Source organism: Psilocybe cubensis, chromosome 9, assembly GCF_017499595.1.
Source record: "Psilocybe cubensis strain MGC-MH-2018 chromosome 9, whole genome shotgun sequence".
Classification (NCBI taxonomy): Eukaryota; Fungi; Basidiomycota; class Agaricomycetes; order Agaricales; family Agrocybaceae; genus Psilocybe; species Psilocybe cubensis.
In genome coordinates this window covers 1,480,118-1,503,911 of record NC_063007.1, presented here as the reverse complement: position 1 = coordinate 1,503,911, position 23,794 = coordinate 1,480,118, and the positions used below count along the sequence as shown (strand labels likewise).

General features: G+C 45.1%; 5 protein-coding genes across 5 annotated transcripts; 4 read left to right on the top strand and 1 right to left on the bottom strand.

The window, feature by feature from the left end:
* Positions 1-5,852: 5,852 nt before the first annotated feature.
* JR316_0009907 (Purine-cytosine permease fcyB) lies at positions 5,853-7,414 on the top strand (the record flags this gene model as incomplete). Its single annotated transcript, XM_047895587.1, has 9 exons — positions 5,853-5,994; positions 6,054-6,144; positions 6,196-6,303; positions 6,358-6,417; positions 6,471-6,593; positions 6,652-6,720; positions 6,771-6,977; positions 7,031-7,076; positions 7,136-7,414. The coding sequence occupies 9 exons, from the start codon at positions 5,853-5,855 to the stop codon at positions 7,412-7,414; spliced, it is 1,125 nt and encodes a 374-aa protein (XP_047745306.1).
* A 1,901-nt stretch (positions 7,415-9,315) lies between these two features.
* JR316_0009906 (uncharacterized protein) lies at positions 9,316-10,076 on the top strand (the record flags this gene model as incomplete). The annotated part of the gene is made up of 3 exons (XM_047895586.1): positions 9,316-9,335; positions 9,384-9,831; positions 9,894-10,076. 3 exons carry the CDS (start codon positions 9,316-9,318, stop codon positions 10,074-10,076), a joined length of 651 nt encoding a protein of 216 aa, XP_047745305.1.
* Positions 10,077-11,527: 1,451 nt separating this feature from the next.
* JR316_0009905 (uncharacterized protein) lies at positions 11,528-12,766 on the top strand (the record flags this gene model as incomplete). The annotated part of the gene is made up of 1 exon (XM_047895585.1): positions 11,528-12,766. One exon carries the CDS (start codon positions 11,528-11,530, stop codon positions 12,764-12,766), a length of 1,239 nt encoding a protein of 412 aa, XP_047745304.1.
* An 834-nt stretch (positions 12,767-13,600) lies between these two features.
* JR316_0009904 (uncharacterized protein) lies at positions 13,601-14,484 on the top strand (the record flags this gene model as incomplete). Its single annotated transcript, XM_047895584.1, has 3 exons — positions 13,601-14,353; positions 14,388-14,450; positions 14,476-14,484. The coding sequence occupies 3 exons, from the start codon at positions 13,601-13,603 to the stop codon at positions 14,482-14,484; spliced, it is 825 nt and encodes a 274-aa protein (XP_047745303.1).
* Positions 14,485-14,505: 21 nt separating this feature from the next.
* Positions 14,506-15,907, bottom strand: JR316_0009903 (Acetyl-CoA hydrolase; the record flags this gene model as incomplete). Its single annotated transcript, XM_047895583.1, has 6 exons — positions 14,506-14,760; positions 14,873-14,932; positions 15,044-15,452; positions 15,506-15,630; positions 15,690-15,740; positions 15,875-15,907. The coding sequence occupies 6 exons, from the start codon at positions 15,905-15,907 to the stop codon at positions 14,506-14,508; spliced, it is 933 nt and encodes a 310-aa protein (XP_047745302.1).
* Positions 15,908-23,794: the final 7,887 nt, after the last annotated feature.

The following is a 23,794-nucleotide window of genomic DNA, read 5'->3' as shown; positions in this document are numbered from 1 at the left end:
ATCCGTTTCTCAAGATACCCGGGATCATCGAGAAAGCTTGACGCAACTCATCAACCGTGTTGCCGACCGCTCCCCCCCCACTACCTCTGGAGGCAATGCGAAGCATCGTGAACCTCGCCTTTTCAACGGCCGTGCCGACCAGCTTGACGCTTTCCTCCGAGAAGTCAATAACGCCATCTTCCTCCAGCGTCGTTCCTTGACCACGGACCAAGATAAGGTCATTTACTTTAGTTTTTATCTTGCTGATGGTGCTCCAGCCTCTTGGTATCGAACACTTGAACTTGATGCTCGCAAATCCCATCTGTTACAAGACTACGACGCTTTTCTAGATGCATTCAAGGCCCGTTTCCAGGATTCGGATCAATATGCTTCTGCTCTTCGCAAGATGCGCAAGTTAAAGCAGACCGGTTCCTGTGCAGTATTCACCAATCAGTATATCGAGATTCTAGCTGAACTTGATTGGACTGAACAAACCAAGATCCAGGAATATTACGACCGTCTGAAGGACACCGTCAAAACCACCTTGTGTAATCGCAAGGGTCGTTATTTCACCCGAGACTTTGAAGAATATTCGAAAACTTGCATCGACATCGATAACGAGCTTCACTCCCTTTCCCTTGACTCTTCTTCGCGTCCCTCCAACACCACCAACAACCGTCGAACCTTTTTCACTGCTCCTGCTCCAGCCTCCCAGCCTCAGTCCTTTCCATCGGGCAGCAACGATGTTGTACCTATGGAGGTTGATGCGATCCGCCGAGGACCCTTAGGACCTCTTTCTGCTGCCGAAAAACAACGTCGCCGGGATCAAAAGCTTTGCTTATACTGCGGACAGAACACTCACTTCGCATCTGCCTGCCCCAACAAGAAGACTAAGGCTTCCCCTGCCTCGGGAAAAGCCTAACCGGTAGCTCCTCGAACAAGGTCCTTGGGCTGCCGAAAACTGATGTTAGGACCCATCCTGCTCTTGCCCCAGCGGCGCCCAGCCATGCCCGTTGCTCTGACGGAAAGTGGTACCCCCGCCCCGATTTTCCCATCCCTCGCTACATATCTTCCGTTGCCTCGCCTCACGCTCCACACCATTTCATCATCCCAGTCACCCTCCGTTTCCCAAACCGCTCATTAATTCGCACTACGGCTCTCATAGACTCAGGTGCTTCTCAATCATGTATATCTGACCGTTTTGCTTCGCGACATTCATTGCCTCGACGACTCAAAGACGTTCCAATCCCCATCCTGGCTGTTGACGACCGCCCTATCGCATCTGGATTGGTTACTCAAGATGTCTTCGCTAATATTTCTATTGGTAAACATACCGAAACTCTCCCTCTTGCTGTGGTTTCCGTATCATTTCCGATTATTCTTGGCCTGGATTGGCTGCGTCTTCACAATCCTGATGTTGATTGGTCAGATCCCACTATTTCTCTTTCTTGTTGCAACCTTACCTCATTAGAACCGGTTCGCATTCGTCCCAAAGGCTTCGGTCTTGTTGGTGTTCCTGCCCCAGTTCCTGCCCTCCAAGCATGTTCTGTCACTGCTGTTGGATTAGGCCCCGGTCTACTTCGCAACCCTGCCACCTTGTCGACTCCCAAGGCGCCGCTCGCACCCTCGGAATCACAACCGCCCCCTCAAACTCAACCTCCCCGCTCCATCCTGGATCACCTCTCTCGTTGGGCCGGCTCCGGTCGCTCTCCCCTTGACAACCCCCTCGCTCCACCGCCCCTCAAGATATCTACTTGCAATTCACGTCGCTTTGCCAAATACGCAAAGAATCAGCAGGTCGGTATCATCAATTTCCACTCTATTGACTCACCCGTCTACATTGCCGCAACTTCACCTTCACCACTCTCCGACGACATCTCCGACCCACCATCTACCACCCGAGCAACCCCATCCCATGTCCCGGATAAGTACAGTGCGTGGGCTAATACAGTGTTCTCGCCCACGGCCGTGGACAATTTGCCACCCCATCGTCCCTACGACTGCGCCATCGAACTTGAAGACGGGAAGTCTCCGCCGTTTGGACCCCTCTATCGACTCTCCCAGGATGAAAGCAAGGCCCTCGGCGAGTACCTTGATGAGAACCTGGCCAAAGGTTTCATCCGTCGCTCAACTTCCTCTGCTGCATCACCCATCCTCTTTGTCAAGAAGAAGACTGGGGAGCTCCGCCTCTGTGTCGACTACCGCGGCCTCAACTCCATCACCAAGAAGAACCGATATCCTATCCCACACATTGACGATCTTCTGGACCAGACACAGGGCTGCAAAGTGTTTTCCGTAATCGACCTGAAAAACGCATTCAACCTTGTACGCATTCGGGACGGCGACGAATGGAAGACAGCTTTCCGCACCCCCAAGGGGTTGTACGAGTATCTCGTCATGCCATTCGGACTCACCAATGCACCCGCCACCTTCCAATCCTTCATCCAGGACACCCTTCGCGAATATCTTGGTGTGTTTTGTGTTGTTTATCTTGACGACATCTTGGTGTTTTCTAGGTCACAGGAGGAACACGATGCTCATGTCAAACTCATTCTGGACAAACTCAAGGACGCTCACCTGTTCGCAAACCCGCAGAAATGCGAATTTGACAAGCCCCAAGTTGAGTACCTTGGTTTTCTCGTCGGTGCTGATGGTATCAAGATGAACCCCAAGAAACTGTCAACCATCGCTGACTGGCCAACTCCGCGTTCTTCCCACGATGTGCAAGTCTTTCTTGGTTTCTGCAACTTCTACCGCCGCTTTGTTGACCATTATGCCTCTATTGCCCTCCCACTTAATCGCCTCACGCACAAGAACAACCCCTTCGTCTGGACAGACATTGAGAACAACGCATTCGAGAAGCTCAAGTCCACCTTCTTGTCCTACCCAGTTCTTCGCCACTATGATCCTACCAAGCCTGCCACCCTCTCCACCGACGCATCCGACTTTGCCCTCTCTGGCATCCTACAACAACCTGACAAATCTGGGTCCCTTCACCCTGTCGCCTACTTCTCGCGCAAGTTCTCCCCCGCCGAAATCAACTACGACATCCACGACAAAGAACTCCTCGCCATTATCGAGTCTTTCCGCGACATGCGAGCATGGTTGATGGGCACCGCTCAGCCAATTTCCGTGATTTGTGACCACAAAAACCTTGAGTATTTCATGTCATCTCGTGTTCTCAACCGTCGCCAGGCCCGCTGGGCTATGTTTCTATCTGATTTTGACTTTACTCTCTCTTGGAAGCCCGGCTCACAAAACCCTGCAGACGGACCTTCCCGCCGCCCCGACTTCCTCCCTCAAAAGGGAGATGACGTTCTCAAATCCCAGCACCGCTCCATCATTACCCCATACCACACACAGCACATTTTCCCATCCTCCGACACTTCCCCCCCTCCTGCACGAATTTCCGCCATTGCAACGCTCTCCATCGACAATTCTGAACTCCTCAAACAATTCAAAACCGCATTCCAGCACGACACCACCTGGCGCGAGGCTCTCCTTCGTGGAGACACCAGTTTCTCAACCCAGAATGACCTTGTTTTTCACAATGGTCGTGTTTACGTCCCCCCTTCGCTCCGCACCGACATTCTCTACCAACACCACGACGCCGTCATCAGCGGCCACCCTGGACGCACACTCACCGCCAATAACGTTCTTCGCAACTATTCTTGGCCTGGCATCACCACCTTTGTTCGACGCTATGTTGCAGCCTGCGATACTTGCGCTCGTATCAAGGCCCCTCGTCACAAGCCTTATGGACTCCTCAAACCACTCGACATCCCCGACCGCCCATGGAAATCCATTTCGATGGACTTTATTGTTAAGCTTCCCAAGTCTCACGGGTATGACTCCATTCTCGTCGTTTGTGATCGTCTGACGCGCGCTGCACATTTCATCCCATGCACTGAGGACATGACTGCCACCGACCTTGCCTGGCTTTTCCTCGATCGGCTTTTCCGACACCACGGTCTCCCTGACTCCATTATTTCCGACCGCGGTTCGCTCTTTGTCTCCAACTTCTGGAAATCCCTCACCTCGCACCTTGGCATCACACTCCGTCACTCCACCGCCTACCACCCTCGTACCGACGGTCTCACCGAACGTACAAATCAGACGCTTGAAACCTACCTTCGCGCTTATGTCTCCTATCAGCAGGACGACTGGGTCGATTACTTGCCGATCGCCGAATTTGTATTCAACAACAACGAGAACTCCTCGACGAAACAAACACCATTCTTCGCAAACCTCGGCTTCCACCCCACCTTTTCCCCACAACTTTCCGAGCTGTCCACCGTCCCCGCTGCAGACGAACTCACCCAACGCCTCGACCGCATCCACACCGAACTCAAGGCCGAGCTCGAATTCTCCCAGCAACGTCAATGCACCAATTTCAATAAACACGTCCTCCCGTCTCCCAAATACAAGCCTGACGAACTTGTATGGCTCTTACGTCGCAACATTCGCACCACCCGACCCTCGCTTAAGCTCGACCATCGCCGCCTTGGACCCTTCCCAGTCATCCGCGAAGTAGGCAACGACGCCTACCTCCTCCGCCTTCCTGCCTATCTCTCGCGACTCCACCCCGTGTTCCACACCTCGGTCCTCGAGCCTTACTCCGATCCCTCCGAATTCCACCCCCACGCCTCCCCTGAACCTTTCGCCCTCGCTGAAGATTCAACTCACACCGTCCACGACCTCCTCGATTGCCGCAAGACTGGCCACCGCTTCGACTACCTCGTCCGCTGGAAGGATCTCCCAGCCGAGGAGTCTTCATGGGTTGCTCTTCAAGACCTCCCGACAACCGCCAACGAAATCGTCGAACGCTTCCATCGCCAACACCCTCGCGCTCCTCGCCCTCACGCCCTCATCATCAACAAGCTCGCCCTCGCCCCCTCGGACTTCATTTTCGATCTTCCTGTAGACTTAGACGTTTCCGTTCCTGATTCGCTATCTTCTGTTATTCCTGATCGTTCTGTTCACGCTCGCCCATCGTCTCCTCCCTTAATTCGTAGTAATCTTCGTGCTGTTTATACTCCCCCTTCCCAAACGACTTTATCTTCTGGTCGTATCGCTCATCCACCTTCCCGCTTCACCACCTCCTCGTAAAAAGGGAGATAATGTCACGGTCATGGCCATGCACGCTCTCGTGACCGCCTCGCCTTGTTTCGTCTTGCTCGCTCTTCGTTCCTCTCCTTATTCCTTCAGTGTTTACTTGTCACCTTTCCCTTCTTCCCTCTTTCTTCTTGTCTTTACATTCCATGCCTCTGTTCAACCTCTCCTTGTTTCTCTCTCTCTCTCTTGTGGTTTCTGTCAACTTACATGGACTCCAGTTCTCTTGAATGTATGTATTGTGCTTCAACTCTTTACTTAACCAGGTTGTACGTAGATAGTTGCTCTCGTCGAATCAACGCGAACCTTGCCCCTCTCCGTCTCGCGTGATTCTCGCTTCTGGCTTCATCCAACCGTGCCCGTAACATCTGGTTTCATATAGATGATGACTTTTTACACGACCAGAATCTAGTTCAATGACAATAATTGAATCACTGAATGGTTAAGGTCGTTTGGGCTCTTTTTAACTGCCAATACACATTCGTGTCATACGAGCTAAAGAGATGTGGGACCCAACCTTACACCCCAAAAAACCCAAGTTCTTGTCTTATCACGGAGTGTCGGGCCGGTGCTCATGCGAGGGCCGAGCCGATCGCTTTGCCGATCACACTCATTTTTTTCTTCCGCTTTATCCTTTGCTCCTTCGAGTCACCTAATCATGGAGATGGAATCCGAATGATGTCGAGATCATGAGTGCCAATCCTCTCCTAAGAATATATAACCTTCCTTCTCGTAACATTCCTTCTTATCACCATCTTCTTATGTCTTTGAAAGCTCAGGTCAAAGGATCGGATCCGGAAAAAGTCGTTGAGGTGGATGTCGACAAGGAGTCGTCCTTAAACGACAAAATTTGGTTCAGTGGGTTGACCAGGACTCTCTTGACATGGGGTGTCGAATCGAGAGGTATGGTAGCTTATGTCCATGATTGGTTATATAACGTTGGTTGACATTCTTAACTACAGGGATCGCTCCTGTGCCCTTGGACGAAAGAGTGGGGCACCCCTTTTCCAAAATATTTTTTGTGTGGTTTTCGATGAACTTCAACATCCTTTCGTGAGTTTTTTCATACGTATCCACGATGCGTTATTGAGTTATTCATGCAAGATTCTCCGCCGGCACCCTTGGTCCAGTCGTTTATGGGTTGGGTCTCCGCGACTCATGTCTCACTATCCTGTTTTTCAACTTACTATGCTGTTTCCCTCCCGCTTACATGTAAGCAAACCATGATATTTGAGCCGCTTTTCAAAGTCTAGAATGCACATTTAGTGGAACTTGGGGTCCTAAATTGGGCATGCGACAGATGATTATCACTCGCTATTCGTTTGGGTGTGTTGTCCATCGTTCGCAGACTTTATGCAGTCTAACCCGACTTTGCTTAGTTACTATGGTGTTATCGTACCATGTATCATGAACCTGATAGGCATGATCGGGTTCTCTATCTTGAACTGCATATTAGGAGGGCAGGCGCTAGCGAGTGTCTCGAGCCACAACTTGAGTTGGACGTTCGTCCTATCTCTGATCCTTGCGTTTTACATCTTCTTTTAACAATGTTCTTCATAGTGTTGGCATCGTTGTGATTGCCATTATATCCTTGTTGGTGTCCTTCTGTGGTTATACCGTACTAAATTGGTGGGCACTAATTGGTTGTTTTTTTTCAAAACTTACTAAATGCCTTCAAGGTATGAACGAGTGGCATGGATCCCAGTCTTAATCACGTATATCATCACGATGGGCGTTGGTGGAAAACACTTGTCAAACCCACCACCACCCACTCCTGTTACTGCTTCCGCTGTTCTCAGCTTTGCATCGACACTGGCGGGTTTCGCTGTGACATATTCAAGCCTTAGCTCAGATTTTACCAGTTATTTCCCGCCTAAGACTTCAACGTACGGAAGCTGCACCGCTCAAATTGCACATCGCGTTAACTGATTTTCCTCAGATGGAAGCTTTTTCTCTCGGCATACCTGGGTTTCTTGATACCGATAGTGAGCTTTCTTTTAATTTACCCGCGTCAATTCTTTCATAGCTGATACCGTGCCGTTAGGTTTCTATTCAGTGCCTAGGTGCAGCTGTCGTATCTTCGGTCTCCAACGTGCCTCACTGGGAAGAAGGATACGCAGGCGGTAACGTGGGAGGTTTGCTGCAAGCCATCCTCAGCCCCGTGGGTAACTTCTCAAAATTCCTTACCCTCTTATTGAGTCTTTCTGTGGCGGCGAACATCGCTGCTACATTCTATTCAATATCCATCAACATCCAAGTATTCATTCCGGCCCTCATTGTTGTACCGAGATATGTTTTCTCACTTGTGGCGACAGCTATGTGAATTACTCATCTTGTTTATGTCTTGAGATAGATTGCTAAACTATTTGGTTGCAGTGTTGTCCCTATCTCCATCGTTGGGGCTCATCGATTCTATGATACCCTGGTCAATTTCCTGGGCCTAATTGGATACTGGGCGTCAGCCTACGTCGCCATTCTGGTGATAGAGCATCTCTTTTTCAGGAAGAATGACCCTACGCGATACACAAAGGAGGCCTGGAATGTACCGAGCATGCTCCCATCTGGGATTGCGGCTATTTGCGCTGGTATCTCTTCCTTCGGCGTCGTTATTCCTTCGATGCATCAGGTGTGGTTTGTCGGGCCTATCGCGCACTCGACTGGTGATATAGGGTTCGAGGTAGCGTTTGCAGTCACTGCCATTCTGTACTTTCCATTTAGGTGGCTTGAGATACGGTGGAGAGGGTTTGTCTGAGCTTCCGCATTGTGATCTAGGTGGTATTATTGTATAGATTTCTAGTTACCAGGATAAGCTAATATCGCTCGAACGGATTCTGTAAGAGAATAAAAAATGAGTAGAGAGATATGAGAGTTCGAGATTAGAGAAGTCTTGAATAAGAGAAAGGTCGAGATATTCGTGGTGATACGAATTTCCCACCACTGAAAGGGAGTGGGTTTGACGATACGGTCCGACGCAATGAAAACGCGACTGGATTGGACGTATTTGGAGGGGAGTATGGCCGCCAAAGGCCTGAGCGTTTGGGTCGAAACAGGACCCGGGAAGCTCCCCTAGAGGTCTGTCCGCTTTTTGCGGATTTGAGGGCCAAAATTTGGCCAAATCATTGTCCTACTTTTGGCGGATTGAGGGCATTTTGACCCAAGCATTGTCCGCTTTTTGCGGATTTTAGGGCCAATTGGACAAGATTTTTTCAAAAAATTTCTATCACGTCGTCCATGGGAAACCGTGCCCTGAAAGAGCTTTTTTGGGTTCAATTAGGCACCAACAATGGCATTTTGCCAGTAAAACATTTAAAAGCGTGATTCCGGCATTATCCGAGGCCGGAATCGATTTTCATGCCCCGCAGGGAGAAAAAATTTCCCAATTGGGAAGGTCTAAATTAGTAAATATCATTGTCCGCTTTTGCGGATTTGAGGCCCAAAACAATGCGGATTTGAGGGCCAAAATCGGGCAAAAAAGCGGACAGACCTCTAGGGGAGCTTCCCGGGTCCTGTCGAAACCACGCGGAAAGCCAAAAATAAAGGCCCAATGTGGTTGTACCAAACACTGGTAAGGTATGAGGAGGGAGAAGAGGGTGGGAGTAAAAATTTTGAAAAAACGATGAGGCTCGAGAAAGGCGAGGCGAAGAGAAAAGAGAGAAAATCCTCGAGGCGAGAGAGAGAGGAGGGAGCAAGCAGGTATTTTAGATACTGTAAATTAGAGAAGAAACCATTACTTCAAAATCTTTCACGTCAGACGTAGATGATCAAGGTCTGTCAGAAATATGAAAAGGTGTTGAGGATCTCAGGGGAGAATCCTTATCTCTCTCATATCTTATCCGTAGATTAGTAGAGATTAGTCCGGCTCCGCTCTCATCGTTGAATTAGGGTTCAAGTTTAAGTGCAGTCTGAATACAATTATATCTTTTTTCCATGTTTGGAACAACCAGATGCAGCGTCGCCGCCCGTTCCAACTCATATATTACAATAATTTCGGTGCTTCTAGCAACCAATCCTGATCGTTGGTTCCAAGTACAATGGGTGAGAATTAGTCTCGTTCCCAGCTGTTTTCGAGCACGATCTCACTCCGAGTAGTCTGAGTTTAAATTCGGAGGCATGCGAAATATCTCACGTGGTTCTTGTTTACTGTATAAGTTCGACATGCCGTGGCATCGACTTTTGCTTCCACCCTTACACCACACCTCGAGACAGAGCTAAGTTGTCTTCAAAATGAGCCAGACAGACCTTCCGTTAGTCTATCTCTTTTTTAAATTCTCTATTTCAACAAACTAATATAGCAGAAGACCTCAAGCTGAGAAGAAAGTGAGAATCAGGCCTCCCAGTGTATCCGTACGTTCTGCGGAGTTCAAAAATCCTCCAGAGGGATGGTCGATCCTTGCGTCCCCACCTCTAGCTTCTAGAAAGGTGCCATATAGAGTACTTGGATTTCCACTTCGGTGGTCCGACTGCATACGATTTGCCGAGCGTAACAAGATATCAGTCGGTGAATCGTATTTGGAAAAAATACCCAATGCGATGACGGAAATGGCGCTATATCTGAACAAGTACAAGTGTGAGCTTGTGGCGACCCCCATGGGGAACTGGCCAGAAGTTCCTGTGATTATGGTCGCCGATAACTCGTCGAAGAAACAGTTAAAGCTCGCTGAGGATGTTAAGCGGATTTATTTTGTCCAGACGTATTTGGGGGTTCCAAATCCACCCTTTTGGTTATTCAACAGTGGAAGGGTGAGAATAACGCATAGTATCATCAACCCCTTCACTTTCTAAGCTCTTTTTTCTGTGTTTAGCGTGATAACCAACAACTTGAGAAATGGTATGAAGAAGACTACATCAAGATTAAAGAAAGATATCACAAAGATGACAAGACTGCGCATGAGTCACAGAAGAATGAAAATTCTGAACAAGCTCCCGGGGGAGCTCACTCACATATTTTGACCGCATCGCAGGGTGAAGATGATAAGGCCGAATGATTATGCTTCGCACCGTAAAAGTGAAGTAGCAATTGGTGACAGATAACTATACGTAGAGAACCGTGAATGTATGTGTTGCCAAGGTTGTGATCAGGAAAAGTGTATCAAACGAGATTCAAATGACCACCATATTAGAGCTATTGAAATTTAGGCAATACCAGAAATACAGAGATGTATTGAGACCTCATATCTCTAATTCAAGCTAAGTCTCCAGACGCTGACCGTGGAAGTTGCGAGAAAATGCTCTTTGGGTATGTACATACATATGTACACCGTCGTCGATGGCAATTGAATTGATGAATCATAAATGCGGGAATCATAATGAGTCATGCATGTAAAATTACTAATGCTTGTTGAGTGGCTACTTCGCCTTTCGTTGTTCTTTCAATCAATAGAAGACATGTTATTACTTCTCGAGCGTTCTACCACCTGAATACGATTATCTTTTTTTCCATTTCTGGAGAGGCAGATAGTGCGTAGCCGCATGTCCCGATTCATGTACTATAATGACTCTGAGTTCGATACTTCTGGAAATCAATCCTGATCATTGATTCAGTGTAAAATGGGTGAGAATGTGTGGTTCTCGCAAGCTCCGACGCGATCAATCAATTTTTTTTTACTGAGATGTTAGAGCGCAGGGCCGCAGACTAGAATTCTTAGAGGTGATTCGGGCCGATTAAAAGTACTGTCAGCATGTTATGGGCGCGTTATTGTTACACAGTTTGTGTGTTTGCAAAAATCCCATCTGAGTCCCTTATTCTACGGAAGAATTTATTTTAGTTGGTTTGAACTCATTGGTTTGTCGAGACACATCATTTAATGTTTGTTATAATTGCAGAAGATGATGCACGCTTGGAACGGAAACATGTGTTCAATTCAAGGTGTGTCAATTTGTTTTTCATTAAATATCTTGTTTCCATTGTTGGCATGCTTACACGCATTTATTTATAAGCTTAAGAACGGCTTCGAACACTCTAGAATTCTTATACACAAAGATACTGAAAACGGACCGAAGTGGCGAAATTTATTTCAGTGTTTCTTGCACAGAAACCATGCGCTGCGGCATACAAGGAAGCCTATTCTCATACGGTGACATGGGATTCTCAAAAATTTTTCCAATTGAAGAAAGCTTAAAGAGGAAAAGAAGCGCATGAAGAGCAGGGTTTTTCCAAGGGTACGGAAACAGCAAACTAACTTCTAGCTAATCGATTTATATGCATTAGTTACTAGTTTTGTTGACCATTCATCACTCCTATCAGCATTCAATCTTGTGATGTTTTCTTCTGCCTACTACACACAAATAACCATGTGGCAATGGTGGTCAAAGCCTCTAACGTAAAATTATCTGAGTCATGTAGGTATGGTCTTTGAGTATAAATTGGAGTTCAATCATATTATAATGGCGTAAACTTTACAGAATATCCCATCTCGAGCCAGAATTTTTCTCCATAATGACCGAAGACTATCAGGATGCACAGGAAGCCATCTGCCATGACTTCAAGCTCCCAGGATTGAGGTTTGGGTGTATCACGGACCTCTCTGTCGGGATTGCCATCCCTTACAGTGGACAATGGAACTCTCGAAACAGGGAATGCGATGGATATCTTTGGTACCTTAGGCTCTTATTGATGCTCGTGGATGATCTTAGACCATATGTAAATGTTGCGCCACAATATAGTATCGACATATGGCCAGACAATCAACCACGATTAGATTCATCCATTACGACAATTCCCCGACCAAAGGCGAAGCAAAAAGTCCCAGATTTCGTTATTCTCCTCGCACGGCCAATTGATCGTGTTACCAAAACTGTTATCTTTCCAGAAGATTACGTATCCCTTTTCGAATGGATGAAAATCAAGGTGGAAAAACTTACAATGGCTATTGTTGTCGAGATTAAAAGGCAACCTACACGTAGCTCCTATAACGAAGGGTTATTTTTCACTTCCCTATGGTATAACCTTTCAAGAGCACGAAACGACGCCTCGCGTCAGGGCGCTCTTGTTTTTAAGAAGGATAGCGACAAGGAAGAACTAATTCTTATGGCATGGAGCGGCGTATGGTGGTCGTGGAGGCTGGTTACCAGATTGACGATTTTAGATCAAGAAAAGAAGGGGCAGAGGGTACAGAAGGAGGAACAGGAACAGGAAGAAGAAGAGGATGGGGAGGAGGAGGAGGAGGAGGAGGAGGAGGAGGAGGAGGAGGAGGAGGAGGAGGAGGAGGAGGAGGAGGAGGAGGAGGAGCAAGGTGAGGAACCGGAGATTGTTGCAGGGCAAGAGGCAGAAGAGGGAGAGGGAAATCCGGCTTCTGCAAATCGTCATAACAATGATGACGCAGGAAACAGAAGGCGAGCCATACGAAGATTCTACAGCGGGCCTGGCAATGAGTTTGTGCGCCCAATTACTGGTAACATCTTTGAAGCCATACCCCGCAAAACATGGACAGCGCCACTGCTACTAGGGTCCGTAGCCTCAAACCAACACTTCTATCTCATTCATTTTCATCTAAAGAAATACCTTCATGATATTGTACCAGAAAGAACTGCTAGACAAGCATGCGAAAAGGCCCGGGTGGAAAAAGAAGCCGCTGCAAAGGCGGCCAACCAAATGGCCGAAAAGGCAGTCAAGAAAGATGTTGGGACAAATACGGAGTGTAATGAAATCCCACACCCACAAGCAAGTGTTGCATAGCGCTCCCCAATTTGAAGAAGATTACTTTCACGAAATACACCGTGTTAGTTGTGCAATATGGTATAGGTAGCGTACATACAATGTTGAGTTACCGAATCGGAAACTGTAGAGTTACATGAATCAATTACAGAGAGATGAGTGCACCCATATTTGCGTCCTTTGCAAAAAGTATCTGAGGAGGCATTCTGAAATTTTTGCTTTGGGTAGAACAAGCAGGCTTGCCCATGACAACAAGAAGTAGGACAAACATTTAGCCCGCCATGAAGGACAACGGTAGCTCTTTGCGCTCCATTGAGACCGGGTCTCTTCTTGCCGCATTAAAGCTCTTCAGCTTCGCAAACGTATATCTAAGGAAAGTAATAGAAACGCATGAAAATAAGCGACTAAAGCCCCATAATTTCATCATAGCCTTTCCATTCTTCTCAACCGCTCCGACTCGCCCACAGAACGACTCAACTTTCTTACTTTTCTTCGGCCAAGCTTTATTAATGAGGAGATAGCATGGCAAAATTCGGAAATCCTCAAGTGTTTCTCTGGCTTCACGGTCGTCACATCTCAGGATCTACCCGCGCTTCTTGCGCTGATTCACTCCAAAGGGGTCACCTTTGTTCAAAACTGGTATGTCTGTTATCAATTTGTCGAAACCGTATTGCTGATACATATCACTTGAACAGCATTGTCCAGCAGACAAACTTTGACTATGACGTGTTGATGGCTTTCTACAACCTTGTCAGACTTAATCAAGATGCGATTACAACTAGCGAAATAGGACATTTACCAACTTCCCCTTACAACCCTACCATTATTCCCCCCGTTCAAAACACCTCCTTTCTCATGCAAATTCAGAGCAATATCGAAAACTTAGCAAAATTGTGCTTACCGTTGGCAGTGAAGGCAGCAATTATCGCCTCCAGCACCGCGCCATTAAGGACTAGTCGGATCCTTGAAATCTTTGAGCTCATGACCGCCTACGAGGATTCTATCGATCAGTTTGGCGCGTTAACTGCTGAAATACGCAAGTACCCATGCTCATCCAAAAAGACTTTCGACGATTTGTATGCCCTCTTCATACCCCGGCTATGTGCCACGCTTGTCGAGAAGAATCTGGATATTTGTGCGCCTCCGTTCAGTGATTTGATACATGACGTGGTCGGCATGTACCTCGCGAATATCTTGAAATCCAAGGGATGTGCCGTGCATATTATATCGGAGCGTTTTGGGTGCGACAATTGCACAGAGTGCTACACCGTGGATGTGTTCTATCGGGACCCAAATTGCAGCGAGATCGTCATGCCCAAGCTGGATCCTGTCTGCCGAGAACACGTTTTGCAAAATTTGAAACTTGAAAGAGCATTCTGCACGGTTGAAATCATGCGGACAACACGCCCGATGAGCGTTAAGTTAGTCAAAACCCCGGAGGTGGTGTTGGCCGCAACGTGGCTGGAAAGGCGGAAGGTGGCGAAGAATTTTTTGGCGGCTATTGGATCTGAGGATGTGATTGCAAAGATAATGGGGGAAAGTTATACCATGGTCAAGGATGCGATTGGGGGGAAGGCTTCGTTCTCTCAGCGTCCGCGGTGCTGCCAGGTAAGTTCGTGTTCCTCACCTTTCTTCGCTGTAGAGCACGACGACGAGCAGAGGAGGGAGGGGGGAGAAGGAAGGAAAGGGTTTGGAAATTATCAAGGTGAGTATTGGTGTTTTGAATGAAGAGACAGTGATGACTGACGCACCCCTGAACATCACACCACGTCGATGTCGCCTGACGCGCTCATCACCACCACCACCATTTCTTCGCGTCGTGCACGACTCCCGCCCCCCAAACCTGACCCCTCTGCCGCAGAGACCAATTGGACACGCGATCCAAGTTGAACGAGCGCGTGCACTGTGTAGGTGGTTGTGCCGAGTGCCTCTCCCAATCCAGCCGGTTCTACGCGTCGGTTTTCGTGTTTCGCCGATGTACACAAGTGTGAGAGGACGCGCGCGGCTTTCCGTGGCTTTTGAAAAGGAAATTGAGATTTGCATACACCGATATGATCATAAAAGAAGCTTGGATTGATGTGTGATACATTAAGACTGCAGTCAGGAAATTGGACCAAAATGACTGACCTCTGGAGAATTTTGGCCGGTTATCGGGATGATTGGACTCGACAATCGCAATGACACGGTCTGGGTCAATAGGGATAAAAGTATTCCCAATGCGATCTTGCGGGTGCTTGATCAACTGCAAACGCCCATTCAGCAAACTTCCATAAATTGATGGGACCCGGAGAGACATACATAAGGCTGTCTGTGAGGGGGCAAAAAGCTCTGGTTGATATCATGCAGACCCTCGAGGTTAGGAATGCGAGTGTTGACTTCGATAATGATCTTCTCCGCGCTCTGCAGAATCTCGGGTGTCGCGCCCACCGACGCACCGGGGACGATACCTCCCTCTTCAGTAATGGCGGTCGCTTCGATGATGGCCCAGTCTAGAGGCTTGGATGGGTCTCCGTGATTGCGGCGGAGGGAGTAGTAGCCGTATGTGAGATCTTGTGGGAACACTATTGGTTCATTGGGAATGGAAGTGAGTGGGGTGTCGGAGAAAGGAGACGCACTGGACAAGTGTTTATCTGCAAACTCAATCCTTCCAGCATTGATTCCCTTTGCTATGTCTTTTCCAACCTGATGGGGGTACCGCCGCGCGATCCTAAACGTGTATACATGTTAACCATAACGTGTGGTTGTAAAGACGAAGCGTACATATTGAGTCTCGCCCATCTGTCCTCCACTTCAGGGCCAACACTGGCTCCTACGAAAAGGTTGAACTTTTTCTTGGTGGCAGGATCGTCTTGTAGGTTGTTCGCTTCTATATGGTTTGCGATGGCCTGGAAAATGACACGATATCACTTGAATTGCCTCAGGTAGTGATGGTGGAAACACGTACAGTTGGAACGGTCTTGGGGTATCCAACACCCGTGAAGCCAGACCATCCAATCTGTTCGCAGAATAACACTTGTCTGAGATGTAAGACAAAGCATCAGAGAGTAGCTGTACAAACATAATCATCGTTCAGTACGAAAACATCGTCAGAACATGAGATGACAGACATTCAAGTAACACATAACATACATTGAAAAGAGGGGCCAACTCTTCTGCGGTCATCAGCCTCTTGAGCAGGGCAGGTCTTCGGACACGCTCGCGCAGAGCAGCAGACGCTGTCACGCTTTATGTGACGTCGAGGTTGGGGGGAGCTCTGCGGAGGGCTCATGCCAGCTCATTGCCTTCCCTTTTTCTTTCGACTTGTTTCTGTTTCGCTTTGTCTCGACTCCCACCCCACCACGATCGTCAGTTGTGACCCCGTACTCCACCCAACAAGTTTCTCCCCGGGTTCGACCTAACTACCAGAGCTCTATCTCACATATTCTTTAAATCTACGATGCGCGTAACACCACGTCTGCGCAATGTGCAGCTACTTATAACATTGACCACCATGAACCGAATGCCAACCAGCGTTCGAGATTCGAGGAATAGACTTAACCCACCGTTCGGCAGAGACGGAATTTCTTTGGAGGATTCAAGATCCCTAGCACCAGGTCACCTCCAACCTTGCTAGCATGCATAAATCATATTTTGAACATCGCCCCCCGTACACGTGTATATCCACACACTAAGGTAACGCTGTCGTCCTATAATTTGGTCAGAGCCTCAAACTCAACACTTGGATATCTTTGAAATCAAAATGTTCTCTGGGTTCATGCATGGCGCACATCTATCTCTACCTGCTCAAAGTTGTTGTACCAGACAGTCCCTTCGGCAAACCCCTGATCATTGCCGCATGTAGCAACAAGAAAGTTGACGAGACCTTCAATGCTGGTCCCTAGTCAAAAGAGTCAGTGCACTCGGTTATTCTCGCTTTCACACTAGCACTCACCAGAGATTGTGACGACATCTACTGAGTAATTATAGCTGTTACGGTTGATTGTTAGTAATATACTGGGTGCACAATAATGTTCGGCGCCTACACATCAATGGCGCAGGTCGCTGACACGGTACTTGTGTAAGATGTCACAGTTTCCGGTCCGAAGGTTATTGGGGCATCGCTCCAGAATGTTTCCAGGATTATGTTGTTGCAATCCTGGATAAGGGGCCCATATCCAGCTACTCCCGAGCAGAAATACGTAGATGGAGCATTCGATAGGTCAATGGTGTCGCTTGCCGAATCTTGACTAAACTCGGTTTTGTTGGTGTTCATCGCCTTAAGCTCTGAAGATTGGTATAAGCCGCAAATTCCAGGCGTAAAGTTATCCTGCTATTTTGTACGTACTCTGAACGCTAACAACGGTCTTTGTTGACTTGGGAGGGGCGCTGATTGAAGGGTTTGCAAAGACGACTCCCAATAGAGGAATACAGTAGAACAGCTCTGGTCGCATATTTACCACAATACTTGCTCAATCAAATATCTGGTTAACAGGGTCTGCAACCTTTATAGAATCTTTAGCACGCCTGAGAATGTAGAATGCTTCTTCGGGTGTCATATCTTTATCTACCAGCAGTAAACAGCGAGTTCACAAATGAGGAACTACGTCATGAGGTCCCCCAAGAAGACTCCACTGAGATCGCATAAATATTAAAGGGAACAATTGCACCCTGATACTATCAGTCGCATGGTGCCTTTGTTTGGACGCAGAAGGGTTTCCTAATTTGAATAATGCACATCAAAACTCTGAATTTTTTTTCAGATGAGTCTGAGTCATATATATTTAATATTTTGGCTTGATAAAGTTATTATAGCAGGAGTTTAAGCAAAGGATATGGCTGCAAGCCTGCAACGGAAGGGAGGTCTGCACAAGATTAATTTAGTCTTGCTATGCGGCCTTCACGGGAGTCAACTTCTTCCCCAGTTTTAAAATTGGTATCTTCCTTCGCCGACTTCAAGTTCCATGTGCCTTGGTTTGTAGCCAGGGCGCTTTCCTACGTCGTGCGGGAAAAGGTCGCAAAGAAGCGTTTAAAAGAAGCGCCATCTAATTCAGAGTGTGATGCCTTCTCATATATTGTGCCCTTCCTTGTGTTGGCCACAAGCAGGAAATGGAAGTGATACTATACCAGAGCATCTGATGTGAGGTCTTCCAATTACTCCGTGCATGATTCTCAAGCTGATAGAAAAAACATAATATACACTGGATGAAGGATTGAATAAAATGGGTCAATTTATTCAGGAATTACTTGAATTTTAATGTATAAAAAAAATAAAATTTTTCTCGGCAGATTATTTAATGGATATTTAAGATTATATAACAATAACTGGAGAAAGATTATGCAAAGATAATGCAAAGATCAACCAAAGAATTTTAAATAATAAAATATCTTTTGTCCAAAATATTCATTAAATAATACTCGAAAGATTATTTAAAGAAAAATCAATATTGAAAAGAGAATGAATAAAAAAAACAAAAATATATAGAAGTTATATAGGATTTAATGTGATATTATATATATATCACTTTAAATAAAAAGAAATAAGTAATACAAGGAATATGCAAAGAATTATAAAGAAAAAATATACAATTCTGTAAAGATTAATTTAAAAAAATTAAAAAATTATTCAAATTATAATAAAAAAAGAAATATATATATTTCAAATAAATTTTGAGTATGAAAAGATTATTAACAAATAGTGGATAGAAAGATTATTCAAAGCTATAACACAATAAATAGGTGGATTAAAGCATTTAAATGTTATAAAATATGTTGAGAGAGATTTTATGCTTACTTTAATTAACAAAGGTTTGTCTGAAATTTTTTTAATTATATAGACTTGTAGGTGGGCCACAACTTGCGTATGGCATGTACAAGTCCAAACCTCCCATTTTGTTAGTTGCAGTTGGTGCTCGGTCCCGGCAATCACTCGGCATGCCTATCAGTATCTGGCTGATATCTATGCATCTTGCAGTATGCACCTCAGTCCCTTCATACCTCTCAGTTTATTACTTGTATATAATTTATTATATATGTACTCAATGGATAATCAGGTCATCTAGATGAAATGTGACGCAGCTATCAGAAATGTTCTATAGATTTGAAAGTTAGCAATCGTTCAGAGTTCAAGTATATGGTGCCGGACACATGGCATCACCAGCAAAAATACCTCAATCAGAACGCAGCCGATTGGTGCCGGCTAAAAAAGCGCAACGTGACCTTGCAGGACCGTTGCCTTATAAGAGACGAGCCCTCTAATGGAGGACTCATAACTTTCTAATGAACTGTTTTTTACACATTGGGTGAATTTCAAATATAAGGCTGCATTTAGACTCATAGTTGTTGTTGTTGAATGAGTTGGTATTAATCAATAGTGGTTCTTACATGACACTAGTATTACCTCCTATCGGTACAAGTGGGCGTGACCTAAGTACTATATTAAGTGTCCCAGACTCCATCCTCTTTTAATATTACATCCTATGCATCTTTTTACTAGACATAGTGCAGCGTTGTCACAGGCAGAGTTCTAATGATTTCCGTACTCCCTCTACTCCCAGTCCTTTCCCACACGTGCAGTCAGTCCGGCACATCCTCGTGGAGCTGTCGCCGGCGGCAGTGATCAGTATGCATTCCCTTTATTTGGCAGTTGACCAAAGAGGGCCCATAGCAACCTGACTGACTTGTTCAAATCTCCTTTGGGTTGGCTTTAGCCGTCTCCACCCGTGGGTTCCATCCTACCCTTTGGTACTGAATGGTCTTGCAGTCGGGGGCCGGCTTTAGCTATCTTGGCCATCAGGCCATCACATTTGTGCTTGTCCCAAACCTCCCAGTCCTCCCTCTTTGGTATTGCTCCCTTTTTAGAAACAAAGGAAAATAGAGCTACCATGTCGTCATTGTACTGGGATGCCTAGGTACGTTCTATTTGGCCGCTTTGCCACAAAAGCATTTTTAAAGCCTTCCTAGCGGATCCCCAAATCAGTTTCCGGTGTCACAAGAGTGGCGTTGAAAAGTCACATGGTGTCTAAATTGTTTTATCTATGCAACCGGAAAGGTTCAAACTTGCGTCCTAACCATCAGCCTAGGGTTAAGTACGCGATGGTGCCTCCTGAGCCACCGCGCCTAAACTCATAGTTTTGGTAGTATTTTAATGGTATTATATATAATATAATCGTATGAATAACCAAGTGTGATTTCCAATTAGGATACTCATCTAAAAAGAATAAGAGACAAGATTTTTTTAAAACTATATTTTTCCATTCTATTTGTAATTTATAATATGTATATAGCTAATTGTGTTTATGGCATTATTAAACTAGCCCAAAAAGCAAATCCATAAGGAATAATAAATACGAATAAGGATAATGAATAGAAGGAGTAAGGTTTAGGAGAAAGGTAGTCTACATACAAAGTCGGACTGAAGTCGGAAACAAAGTTAAGGACCGAAGTCAGAAGTAAAGTTGGAGACGGAAGTCGGATGTGGAATTTGACTAACAATATTATATGACAGAGTCAAGAGAGTACGGCATATGATAGATAGTTGCCATCCAATGACAAAAAAAACAAATGGTAATTGTGGCTGACAGTTGCAAAACTAGATTTGCAAAGTGCATTGCTTATCAGATATGGATGAATAGACACAGTTGTCTAAAAGAAACACTAGAATCTACAGAACAGCTAGGTGAGATGAAGCAATTATATAGATAAATGCTTTATATTGGCGTAGATGTGTATAGGCATTGGTATTAGAGTATTTCTATCACACTGTCCACAGGCCATATGAGGAATTTCTGGCCCAAAAATGATTCTTTGTATCTCTTGAATAGCATGTGGGCACTGCCAGTAAGTACAGTTGCTCATTTCTGCTAGCTAGCAATATTCCTAAAATTTTTACTATGCAGTAACATTTGCACGTTTCCAGAATGTTGGAAATTTGCATAGCTCTAGTCCACATGTCAGTCACTACCCATTAATTCTGGAATGTTATGACATGCAATGTTTACTATGCAGCAACATTTATACGCTTCCAGAATGTTGGAAATTTGCATAGCTCTAGTCCACACGTCAATCACTACGCATGAATTCCGGAATGTTATCATGTGTGATATTCCTGAAATGTTTACTATGCAGCAACATTTGCACGTTTGCAGAATGTTGGAAATGTGCATAGCTCTAGTCCACACGTCAATCACTACGCATGAATTCCAGAATCTTATCATATGTGATATTCCTGAAATGTTTACTATGCAGCAACACTTGCACATTTCCAAAATGTTGGAAATTTGCATAGCTCTGGTCTGCACGTCAAGCACTACCCATTAATTCTGGAATGTTATGTCAAGCACTACCCATTAATTCTGGAATGTTATGACATGCAATGTTTACTATGCAGCAACATTCCTACGCTTCCAGAATGTTGGAACTTTGCATAGCTCTGGTCTGCACGTCAAGCACTACCCATCAATTCTGGAATATTATGACATGTAATGTCTACTATGTAGCAACATTCATACATTTCCAGAATGTTGAAAATTTGCACAGTTCTAGTCCGCATGTCATGCACTAGCCATCAATTCCAGAATGTTATCACATGCAATGTTTACTATACAGCAACATTCACATATTTCCAGAATATTGGAAATTAGCACAGCTCTAGTCCACACATCAAGCACTGCCCATCAATTCAGGAATGTTATGACATGCAATGTTTACTATGCAGCAACATTCATACGCTTCCAGAATGTTGGAAATTTGCATAGTTCTAGTCCACACGTCAATCACCATGCATGAATTCCAGAATGTTATCATATGCAATATTCCTGAAATGTTTACTATGCAGCAACATTTGCATATTTCCAGAATGTTGGAAATTTGCATAGCTCTGGTCTGCACGTCAAGCACTACGCATGAATTCTGGAATGTTATGACATGCAATGTTTACTATGCAGCAACATTCATATGCTTCCAGAATGTTGGAAATTTGCATAGTTCTAGTCCACACATCAATCACTAGCCATCAATTCCGGAATATTATCACATGCAATGTTTACTATGCAGCAACATTCACACATTTCCAGAATGTTGGAAATTAGCACAGCTCTAGTCCACATGTCAAGTACTGCCCATCAATTCAGGAATGTTATGACATGCAATGTTTACTATGCAGCAACATTTGCACGCTTCCAGAATGTTGGAAATTTGCATAGCTCTGGTCTGCACGTCAAGCACTACCCAACAATTCTGGAATATTATGACATGTAATGTCTACTATGTAGCAACATTCATACATTTCCAGAATGTTGAAAATTTGCACAGTTTTAGTCCGCATGTCAAGCACTAGCCATCAATTCCGGAATGTTATCACATGCAATGTTTACTATGCAGCAACAATCACACATTTCCAGAATGTTGGAAATTAGCACAGCTCTAGTCCACACATCAAGCACTGCCCATCAATTCAGGAATGTTATGACATGCAATGTTTACTATGCAGCAACATTCATACGCTTCCAGAATGTTGGAAATTTGCATAGCTCTAGTCCACACGTCAATCACCATGCATGAATTCCAGAATGTTATCATATGCAATATTCCTGAAATGTTTACTATGCAGCAACATTTGCACGTTTGCAGAATGTTGAAAATTTGCACAGTGCTAGTCCGCATGTCAAGCACTAGCCATCAATTCCGGAATGTTATCACATGCAATGTTTACTATGCAGCAACAATCACACATTTCCAGAATGTTGGCAATTAGCACAGCTCTAGTCCACACGTCAAGCACTGCCCATCAATTCAGGAATGTGATGACATGCAATGTTTACTATGCAGCAACATTCACACATTTCCAGAATGTTGGAAATTAGCACAGCTCTAGTCCACACGTCAAGCACTGCCCATCAATTCAGGAATATTATGACATGCAATGTTTACTATGCAGCAACATTTGCACGCTTCCAGAATGTTGGAAATTTGCATAGCTCTAGTCCACGCGTCAATCACTACACATGAATTCCGGAATATTATCATATGTGATATTCCTGAAATGTTTACCATGCAGCAACATTTGTATGTTTGCAGAATGTTGAAAATTTGCACAGTGCTAGTCCGCATGTCAAGCACTATCCATCAATTCTGGAATATTATGACATGTAATGTCTACTATGTAGCAACATTCATACATTTCCAGAATGTTGAAAATTTGCACAGTTCTAGTCCGCATGTCATGTACTAGCCATCAATTCCAGAATGTTATCACATGCAATGTTTACTATACAGCAACATTCACATATTTCCAGAATATTGGAAATTAGCACAGCTCTAGTCCACACATCAAGCACTGCCCATCAATTCAGGAATGTTATGACATGCAATGTTTACTATGCAGCAACATTCATACGCTTCCAGAATGTTGGAAATTTGCATAGTTCTAGTCCACACGTCAATCACCATGCATGAATTCCAGAATGTTATCATATGCAATATTCCTGAAATGTTTACTATGCAGCAACATTTGCATATTTCCAGAATGTTGGAAATTTGCATAGCTCTGGTCTGCACGTCAAGCACTACGCATGAATTCTGGAATGTTATGACATGCAATGTTTACTATGCAGCAACATTTATATGCTTCCAGAATGTTGGAAATTTGCATAGTTCTAGTCCACACATCAATCACTAGCCATCAATTCCGGAATATTATCACATGCAATGTTTACTATGCAGCAACATTCACACATTTCCAGAATGTTGGAAATTAGCACAGCTCTAGTCCACATGTCAAGTACTGCCCATCAATTCAGGAATGTTATGACATGCAATGTTGACTATGCAGCAACATTTGTATGCATCCAGAATGTTGGAAATTAGCTTAGCTCTAGTCTGCACGTCATGCACTAGCCATCAATTCCGGAATGTTATCACATGCAATGTTTACTATACAGCAACATTCACACATTTTCAGAATGTTGGAAATTTGCATAGCTCTAGTCCGCATGTCAAGCACTATGCATAAATTCTGGAATGTTATCATATGCAATATTCCTAGAATGTTTATTTTGCTGCAAAATTTTTGCA